This window comes from Tetrao urogallus, assembly GCF_951394365.1.
Source record: "Tetrao urogallus genome assembly, chromosome: 12".
In the NCBI taxonomy this organism is placed as follows: domain Eukaryota; kingdom Metazoa; phylum Chordata; class Aves; order Galliformes; family Phasianidae; genus Tetrao; species Tetrao urogallus.
Genome location: NC_136825.1, coordinates 9,396,508 through 9,407,169, shown reverse-complemented (window position 1 = coordinate 9,407,169; position 10,662 = coordinate 9,396,508). Strand labels below are relative to the sequence as shown.

General features: G+C 39.3%; 1 protein-coding gene across 1 annotated transcript in view; it reads left to right on the top strand.

Moving 5' to 3' along the window:
- Positions 1 to 3,036: 3,036 nt before the first annotated feature.
- Positions 3,037 to 10,662, top strand: part of CHST8 (carbohydrate sulfotransferase 8) — a gene marked incomplete at both ends in the record, with an annotated part of 124,906 nt that continues 117,280 nt past the window's right edge. The window contains one exon of the mRNA XM_079541529.1: positions 3,037 to 3,145. Within this exon, the coding sequence (XP_079397655.1) occupies positions 3,037 to 3,145 (109 nt within the window). The remainder of the gene's footprint in view (positions 3,146 to 10,662) is intronic.

Below are 10,662 nucleotides of genomic sequence, written 5' to 3'. Positions count from 1 at the left end.
AGGGGTACTAATTTTGTTAGGGGCAAGAGGCTCTCTTTCATTCTTGGACTTGCTCTCCATTCGCTCTTTGCAAAGATGAGTGAACAGGGAATGACAGTAGTGTTTCTGTAGAGTTGTATCATTACATGTGACCTTTTCTTCTGTCAATACATGCTTCCATCTAGCCTTCATTACTGCTGCATCGTGAGGTGTCTAAACTAAAAGGCTATGTGATCCTGAACACAGATGTCCTATAGGATATGGAATAATGTAAACATTATAACTGTTAAAAACTGCTACTGTAGTATTTCTTGCACTAATTAAAAACTGGCTAGGGACCTTCTTTCTTGGTATTGCCTTTACTTCAAACAAAAACATTTCAACAAATCATAAAGTGAAAATGGTCTAGCATTTTAAGCTAATAATAATTGTTTTAGAAGCCCACATTTGCTCAAGGGTATAACTCATTCAAAAAGCAACCTTAAAACTCAGCATTACACAAATAGAAAACCTTAGTTATTAGGGAATAGATATTTTTAAACTCCTGTCTTTCAAATTATGATCATGCGCTTCTTGCCAGCTCACACTCCCAGCAGAGAGGAGCAGTACTGCTGACTGCAACTCAGGGCTAGGAGACACTGCAATTCCCTGCTCCGTCACAGCCTTCCTGTATAATCTCGGGCAACAACTTTACATCATTCCTTTCCTGTAAAACTGGGGTAGTAGAATTCTCCTCCCCATGGGCATGCAGAGAGCGTAAGTAGGTTAGAAAAAGATAAGTGTTTATATCAGGGAACTAAGCACAATTCCTAGAAAGCTCTGATTTTGTTTTACAAAATGATGCTCTGATTTTGGTGTTGGACCAGCCTTGCCACAGGTGATGTGGTCCTAAGTACCCATTTATCCAAACCTCTGACCATTTAGTATGGACACTTTCTGCAGTAAACTCAAGGTAAAGTTCCTAATCGTTTGCATATAACAGCAGTGGTTGGAATTATAACACAGTTGTTCTGAAGGCTAATCCTTCCCTAATCCGGCTCCACTGGAGCTTTAGAGTTAGTATTTGATCCTTTCAATGTGTATATGTTTGTAACAAATGCGTGTGCAAAAAGAAACCCATCCATGCATCCACATGCAAGTAACACATATAGATGGAGTTGTACAAAGACCCATATGGATTCAGCTTTGTTAGTGCCAAAAAATGTAGTTTCATTTTCTCTTGGTTTTACTTTTAAAAAAAGGAAAAATGTTTAAAGGAAAAATAATTAAAACTACACAGTTAACTTCTGCCATCATTTTTAACAGAAAGTAAAGCTGCATTTTCCTACGTATAGACAGAACTTAGTGATGCTTAGCATTCGTATAAGATACAAGCATCCATCAATGTTCCTGGCCTCAAGCCTTCCTCTGGCTGCTTTATGCACTGAATAAACAAACATAGTTGCCACTAAATAACCTTGTCAGTCAGTTTCAAAAATGACTTCACTGGAACTGCAAAAATGGTTCTTTTTTGGTGCATTTTAGAAATTTAGAAAACAAATATCCTGCAGAGAATTAAAAACCAGCTAGGGAAACCATGAAAAGCAAAAGAAGTTGCCTCTAACACCAAATGTTCCAGGCACATCAAGAAATCTTTAAAGACTTTTCCTGGAATAATTACTTTGAATCATCACCTTTCCACAACCCATCCTCCCTGCAGGCTAATGTAACACGAGCTTTCTGTACCTAAAACCTCTTTTGTGAATAAAGACCACCTTCAGAAACCTTTACCCCAGCTCACATTTCCAATTAGAAATACAATAAAAGCGAAGTGACTCCTGCAATCTCTTGCTGTTCTCCAGCCGGGGTCCTTGTGGTAAATAATCTGCTGGTAAGAAATGAGGTTATGTTTGCTGGGAACTCATTTCAGTGTCTGCTCTTTAATGGACCTTCCTACATGTCACCAAAAAATGTATGGCCAGCTCACTTGCGTGACAAAAGCATTTCTTTTAGTTAATACAACAACTGGCACTGCTGATGTTTTTTGTTGTTGTTCACATTCTTTCATCTATTCACTTCTTAACTGTTACCAGAATGGATACTGCTTCCAGTGGGACTATTTTTGTGCTTAAAATAAAGTATTTGCCTTAGGAGTGCGTGCAGTCAGAGGTTTAGAATCACGTACATGGTGCCCATCTAGGACTGACCAGTGCTGCTGCTGTTTGTTGAAATGGCACAGAACTGCAAGTGTTACAGCCAGTCGTGAGAACTGCAGAACCGAGCCCAGAAATCTGTTCAGAGTTCCCTAGGGAAGAGAGGCAGCAGCTCCAGTGTCCAGTGCTCCTGCAGCCAGCCAGCTTGCTCCCTGCACTCTGCCTGCTGGTGCTTTGTGCAATCCCATGAAAGGTGGCCCAAGCACTGTGACCAGCATTTCTCTTTGGAAATCAATAGGTCCATGGAGCTTTTCCAACAGGCTGTGTAGCAACCTGCAGTGCCCCACTATTTTCCTCAAGGCTGAAGTAGTAGGCAGCTGCCAGTTGTTGGTCACTCTCCTCATGTTTGACATGCAAGTTACTGTGCTTCTTATCTTTTTTCCCCCTATTATCTCAATTCATCGTTTTCACATTGCTTAATCAGTGCAAAATAAAAACTGATGTATGATTCACTCAAAGAAAGAAAACTATTAAGAGGGTTTCTCTGCAAATTACCATCATGGCATGATCGTTTTTCCCAAGTTATATTTCTGATGATATTCTACATTGTACTTTCAACATGTTAAAAACAGTGACACATAATTAAAGACAAACTGATTGGGCTGAAATTGACTTGATGACTGCAATTAACTTACCTAAGAAATACTAAGGAAATCAGTTGTTTGATCTAAAAAAAAACCTTCAATCAACTAATGCACCTTACACAATGTAAGTGTTAAGTTTTAGAGGGTTTTGTTCTACCTTTTGTAGGTATATTATGCCAGACTTCCAGATGAGAGGACGAGACTATGAGTGAAGAGCGCTCTGGAGATCGCGTGCAGTTCTTTTCCTGGGTCCAAACTGGATTGATCTGAGAACAGTAATTATGAGGCTGACATGTCTGTTCTCCTTCATCTTGCTGTTTGGAGCAGCTGGGCTTGTTGTCTTCATTCACCTGCAGGATCCAGAAGAAATAGTTCATCAGCAGACACCAGGTTAGCACTCCTGTTTCTGGTTGACTCAGTCGCTCTTTCATGTTCAGTGTTTTAGACTTTTACCCTTGTACCCTTAACATGTTTACATTTTCCACATAGGTTGCTTGAACACAGGTAAGTAATTTTTTTTTTTTTTTTTTAATAAAGGCTATTTTGAGGTTAATTGACCACAAAAAGAAGGAAAAAAAGAGTTTGTATGAAAAGCAGTTCCAAGAAACTATTGACTGATTATGCAGGAATCTTTGCCAAGGTGTACTGGGTCCAGTTGGATAAAGTTAATTGTCTGCTAAAGTGGAGACCAACTTCTGCTGCCAGTTATACCACTGTAAATCTGGGACTGAGAATTTCTGTCAAGGTTCAACTCTGCATACACCCTTCTCTAAATACGGTATTCAGTGTTTCATAGAGATGCAAGACAAGAGATGCGTAAAATAAGTCATGCAAGAAGCTTAAAATATTTGAAGACATATTCCTTTAATGTGCATAACTTCTATTAAATATTTCCATTTCCATTCGTAAGTGTGCCATATTCTCATGTTAGTAACTTTAAACAGTAAAAACCCCAAAAAACCCACTCCACATTCATGTGAGGATCTGAAAACTACATGCTGAAGTAGTGGTTTCCTTTTAAGCAGTGGGCATGTAAGAAGTGTGAAAATGCACAAGACTTCCCTTCATTTCCTTACAGTCACTTTTTCTTTGACTAAGGCTGCAGGGAAGGCTGGTTCAGAGCCTAGACAAATGTCAGCACAGTTACTTCAGCTCGTAATAATACTCCTATGCGCAGAGGTTCGGTCGTTGTGTTTGCTCATATATGCACTGAAATTCTCCTTTGACTGAATACGTGCTTTATAAAAAGTCAATTCAACTGACGACTTCATTGCACAGTCAAGGTGACTGTGTATATTTTCAAGATAAAATATTGGTAACATTTTTAAAACAGCTGAACCCAAATACAAAATTACATTACACTTTAGCAGAAGTCCTTGCATTATGTGCTAATCTCTGTGCCCAGGTTTATTAAGCACTTATTTCCATGTCACTAAACAATCTATAATATGTTTATTGTTTAGTCCAATTGCACACGGATTTTGAAAGCAGACACTCAGTTGAAACTGTAGATATAATGAATCATCAATGTGTCACGGAAAGCAGAGAATTAACCAGTCACTTCAGTGCTTTTCTAATTTGTTTTTGTATACTTAGCTGCAAAATAATTTACAGATTAAAACTGACAGTACTGCGCATATTCATTTGGAATCAATGCTGCTATGAGGTCTGTAAGTTAATAGGAAAATAAAGCAAAAATCAGAAATTACACATCCCAAATTAGCCATACAAGCTCACTGGAGCAGCTCGTATGGTTAATGCCCAAAATAGTGATTGCACAAACTGTGTAGTGGAGAGAAATCTCTGAGATAACTCCACTATGGAGGTGCACACTGTGCAGGACCTGCCTTTCCACTTAGTAAACGTGGGGTGGTTTTACACTGAGAACAGACTCACCTTCATACTGTTATTGGCCACATATTCAGTGTGGCTGTACCACAACCTATGGAATTTAGATAGATCCTATAGGATCAGATCATATCTCCTTCAGTAACGGCAGGGACCCAAATCCCCAAGGATTTACGACAGGGAAAGGATCTTTTCCTCTTTAAATATATATATTTTAAATATACATATTTTATATATAAATAGTATAATATAGATAAATAGTATAATATAGATAAAACACTATAATAATAGATAATAGATAAAATAGTATAATATAGATAAAACATATGTAAATATATTTTACGTTAGCCTGCTGGCTGGGAAACCCCTGGCAGAAGCAGGCAGTGCTCCAGTTGCCTCAGCTGGATCTGTTTTGATGGTGAGTCAAATTCCGTTTCTAAGACAAAGTAGCACTCCTGGTCAGACAGCCGCTAGGACTTAAAATATGTTTCTGCACAAGAGCTACCTTCTGTAGCTACCTGTTCTCTGAACAGGTTTCACCGGTTTTCCTAAAGGCTTTTATCCTGTTCTCTTTCTCCCCCATCCTGCCCTCACTGGTCACTTTTACCTACCTTGCAATCTCTGAAGTTTCCTTTCTCTAGGTCACTTAGCTCCCCTCCCAAGCACAAACAACATCCTTCTATCCAAATGTATGACAAGACAAAAGCCGAGCAGAACAGTAACTCCTGAACTCTATTCTGTCACATACCTCTTGAACTGCTGAGAGTAATATACTGTAAATTATTACAGAGGATGTAACTGTTGAGTGGGACACCCAAGCACATTTAAATAAAGGCAAGTTTGAACTCAGGTCCTCTTCCCTTCCCTCCCTTGATGTATTCAGTAGCTGTCAGTAGGGTTCTTTGTAGCTACAGAATGAACATCCCAGCAATGCTGTTACTGCCAAAGGTGTGTGATGAATTGCTTGATTCTCACATTCAATTACAATTTATGTTAACAGGAATCAGACTGCACCTTTGAGTAAAAGGTGCTCCATACAATTAGTCTTATTTCTGTTTGGGTGATTTTCATGTGCATTAAGTGCTTTCAGCTCGTGGTGGACTCAGAAACTCACCTCTACTCCTTCTGAAAACGATACCAGTTACCACAAAAACATATTAGGAAGCATAAAGGACATAGGAAAAACAGTCATTCATTTCATTACAAAGAGAGTAGGCATATTTCATTGCCAGACAGCCTCCTGTGAAAATCTGTCAATCACAAGAGATGTTTTGATGTGTGAAAAAGATGCTTCCCTTTCCCTCATCTGAGCATTTCTCCTCAAAGGGGTCTTTTTCTAATGGAGAGTGGATACTGCTATAATTTGCTTGTCTGATTGCTGCCTCAATAGAATTGAAAAAATGCATGTGTCATTAAGCTACTTAGGACAACAGATTTTTCATGGCAGAGCTTTATTGGATTAGCCTTTGGTTTTGCATTTCCCATGTAGTTACTGTGCAGCAAAGTGCATTTGCAGGGCTTAGAATCTTCTGAGGAAAACTCCAGAAAAGTCAATAACGTTTCTTTTGCACTGAAAAGCACCATAGGAGAGTTTTGCATTGTCCAAAAGGGCATTCTTCACTGTTAGTACATTCAGTCATCTTTAATTTAAGATAGTACAACTTATGAAACAAGATTAATAAAAATACTTTGGTATTTCAGCTTTATCTGTCTGTTCCGGAAATTGCTCTTGATTGTTTTAGTCCTAGCAAGCATGATGGTGAGACCTTGATGTACTACTTAAACCAGTATAAAATCCACAGTCATAAAACTTTAAGTAATGCTTACATTACTTTCACTGAGCAAAGCACTCCTGACAGTAGCTGTTTGTGTTGATTTGTTACTATTCATTTATTCTTTCCCTGTGCTTCACATTGCTACCTAATTGTGATGCTGTACTGAGAAAGCAATACCAAAGTAATTTTCCACAACATTAGTTACAATTTTCTTCTGATCTTTCGAGTGAAACAATCCCATCCTGTTGGCTTCTGTGAGCATATAAACCTTGATTACATTTATCTGTTGGAAACCAATGCTTACAAAGTATATGCGCTCTGGATAGTGGGTGTAGAGCCTTTCTTGTGATTGAGAAACATTCTGCCTGTACAGTTTTATTTATATAATGTGTATCGTGAGCAGATATATTTATGACAGACAGCTACTTAGGGTGGGCAGAACAGATTTCCCAAGCCAATACATAAAATGCTGTGGATATTCCTGTGGTCATTAAAGGGACAATAACTTCACTTAAAACAGACATTTTCTGGGCTTCTGTGGAGAGTGCTGTTATTATGAAGAACGCAGGGTGAAGCAGGGGAGTGGGTTCAGCACTGATATGAATGAGAGACAGTATTACATCAAACAGAAATGTAATGCTGTCCTGTATAGGTGTATAAAACTTTGCTTAAATAGAAACAGTAAAAAAAACAACTGGAAGGGGGGGTAAGTTAACACATTTGCACATGGTGCACAAGGAAAACTTAAACATACATTCCTACCCTAATGCTAATAATTCTTGCATATAGAAATCTCCTTTCCATGATAGGATATTAAACATACAAGAACTTTACAGCGAGTAAATGTTCAGCGACTGCACTGCTGTGCTTGTGGTGGAACCATTTCCAGCCAGCAAGGGGCTTGTCCAGGCCCTGCGGCTACCAAGGGGCTTCTCTGGCATAGTGACATAGTCCCTCTCTCTTGGGACTGACCATAGAAGAGCTGACTGGACTAATGAGTGTCTTTATAGCCTTGTTCTGGGCCAATGCAGTGTCTGAGATCACCAACTGAAGAACTTGGATTTGCGGGAGCTACATTTGGGTGGTACAAGAAAGGATCACTTGGACAAACAAAATCAGTAGTGAGAGAAGAGTCCAGAGACTGAAGCCATCCTGACAGCTCGGCACTGGATTACAAACACCTACGGGAACTTCAGAGCTGCAGAACTGCCAGTCTGTGGGCTGGCATGTGGTCGTGAATACTAAGAGTGGAGTCACCAATCATGACGAACTGCTTCCCGTATGCATCAGGGATACAATACATACACTGCACTTAGGAACGCGCTCTACAAACTTCAGCCAGAAACAAAGGGGTACTCTAAAATGGCATCTATTTTTGTTATAGAAAATGCACCAAATGAAAAACAGCATTAATATTTCTGTAAACCTATACTCAGACAGCAAATTACTTTGAGGTGATTAAGTCCATGGGAAACAGTTAATGTTTACTCTTTTGTTTTAGCCATATGGTTACTGACTTCAAAAACCGCTAAGCTTTCAGTTGAACCTTTTAAGATGAATATATACAGATGCACATTCCCGTGGGAGCTGGTAAAAGGATTTTCCACATCTTAAATGTCGCAAGTTTGAAGCTCCAAAAGGGTGAAAACAGAGAGTAGAATAGAAATGGGTTTGCACTCTGTACCAGCATTTGAAAGTCAAGCAAGAATATAACTGAGCCTGAAATTCATCTGACTTAGATTCTGCACAGATTGCTCTCTTTCCCTCATCTACCAATTCTGAACGCAGTGCTGTCATCCCCTTTATTTTCTGCTTTACCAAGAGTACGCTGGGATGGGGAGAGAGGAAGGAGAGATGACAGTCAGAAGGGCCTGCATGTGAGTGCTACAGCAAACCTGATGGCACAAGAGAGCCACAGCGCAGAAGTCTTCTGTATAATGCAGTAGCCCTAGAGTAAATACCACTATTATATCTGATTTTTTCTTAATTACTCATTCAGAGCACACACACCTTCCTAGTCACAAATTACAGGCATATGCATATCTCCATGTTAGCAGTAAATTTCCATAATACTTTCCTGGTGCACATTGTACCACTTGTTTTTTATACTGGAAACTTTTTTATAAACACAATTGAAAATGAACTGGCAGTGATGTATAATTTTAGAAGTAATTTTCCCACAATTTATAACTTGTTTTCTTTATGAACTGAGAGCCATGTACTCTGCCTCATCTAACAGAACCAGCAGAAATGGAGAACAAAAGGATTTGGTACAGGAGGCAAGTGGGCCCTGCGATGCACTTGTCAGACACTCCTGTAAGGCTAGCTTCCACAAGCTTAAGAGCAGTCGCATCCTCTGAACTTCCCCTAGAAAGGAATGTCCCTGTAAGCAGATTAGTTCCCAACGGTCTGCAGTTGTTGGGAGTAAAAGGAAAAGATCTTCTTGTCTGCTGAAGGAAGGCACTTGAGATGGAAATGTGGTCTTCTGAGTTTGATACTCTTAATCTGATACTCCCTTTTCTGTTGCTTGAAATGGTTGTTTCAGACTGACTGTGAACCTGGCTATTTTGAAAACCGGGATGTGCTGGCAGCAGCTTCATCAGTCTACCAGTAAAGGGGAATCAAATGCTGTCCAGATGGTTACAAAAGACACCACGCTGCCAGTGGAGTCTTGTTCAAGAGAAATGGAGTTCAGTGCTGAAAGCGATCACTTATCACCTGTTTTATCACCTATAATATGCAAACATTGTTTTCTATACCACTTTTCCCTGTTTTCATGACTCTGGCATCTCCTTGGCAGCCTTATGAAAAATAAAGCATTTGTTAATGTGCTCTACATCAAGTCATAACTTTTTTGTTTCTTTTTCTCGCTCCTTTTATTTTTTTAACAGTTTATGTTAACATGGTTTTAACAGCTGAAAAGTCAATAGGGAAGTCCATTAAAGCAGATACAGCTCTCAGCTATAACTTGCAGGCCACCATTTCCATAACCAGTATTTCCTGTCAACCATAGTGCTTCCCCAGAGGCTGAGCACTTGTGTTAGCCTGTGCAATTGGGGTGTATGGCATCTGTGGTTCTTTCTGTCCTGTGCTACTGCTCAGACATTGCGTGTTATTGTGTTAAGCAAGGCAAGTTGCCTGCTAAATGCTTCCATTTCCTACTACACAGGGGGTTTCTGCAGGGGATTGAACGTACCTAAGGACTGCAAGATCCTACAACAAAAATGCAAGACCAAAGCATTTCATCTGCGAGATTATCCCACAGACCAGTGACTGGCAGCAGTTATAATCCCACTGCAGTGCTGCACACACATTAGATGCCTGAGCTCATACCCAATGCCCATTTATTTGATAGCATAAAGTCCCTGTCACCTAATCCCAAATGTATTTATCAGCATAAAACCAGAGTGATGCAGTGCTAAATCAGACTCACACCATACAGTACAGTTTCCACTTCCACAAATTTCCCTATCCCCTCTATTTCTGTGAGCATTTATTCTCAGATACTGACTGGTTAAAAAAATGTTTGATATTTCTTTTAAAGCCTACTTTTAAAAAATGTCAGAAGTTGACACTTCTTTGTTGTGTCTGGCAAAATAAAAAGTGACCTGCCATCCCAGAGCTGCATTCGTTCATGGTGCTTGGCAACATATCACCAGCAAAACTCAGCAGCACTGGGATATGTCAGAGGACTCCAAGAATGGCAGCTTTATGAAAGTACATTTCTAGGGAGCAAGCCTCTATGCTTCTGAGATTCCCCTAGAAATTTGCAGGAGCATTACAGAAATGGGCAACGGTTGGTCAACAGACCCTCATGTCACCTCTTAAGACTCATTCAGAAATGAGGCTATTTCAAAGTTTCCATAGGAAAGGTATTGGTAGTAGAACTGGCAGTCTAGTTTGCTTGCTTTTTAAAACCTGATACCACTTTGAGAAGCTTATGTAAGTTTAAAATACCTTCTGGATTTTCTAAATTTTATGCTATTAAAATTGTTTTATAACAGACTGTGTACATTTCCATTCCTCAAAGTTATACTGTTCCCCTAACAGCTTAAACAAAACTTCTTCTCTCCAGTAATATCATCCTTTTTCAGTTAGTAAACATTAATTTTCCTCTCACAATCCTAGTGAAGCTTGAAATTAAAGGTGGCTTTCTTCTCTATTATGTCTTTCTTGGTGTATCAGCATCAAAACTGTCAGTTACCTATGAGAGCATAAAAAGCCAAACAACTTCTTGTGGACATCATTATCATGTTCTCTGAATTAATAATGTACTTACTTTTG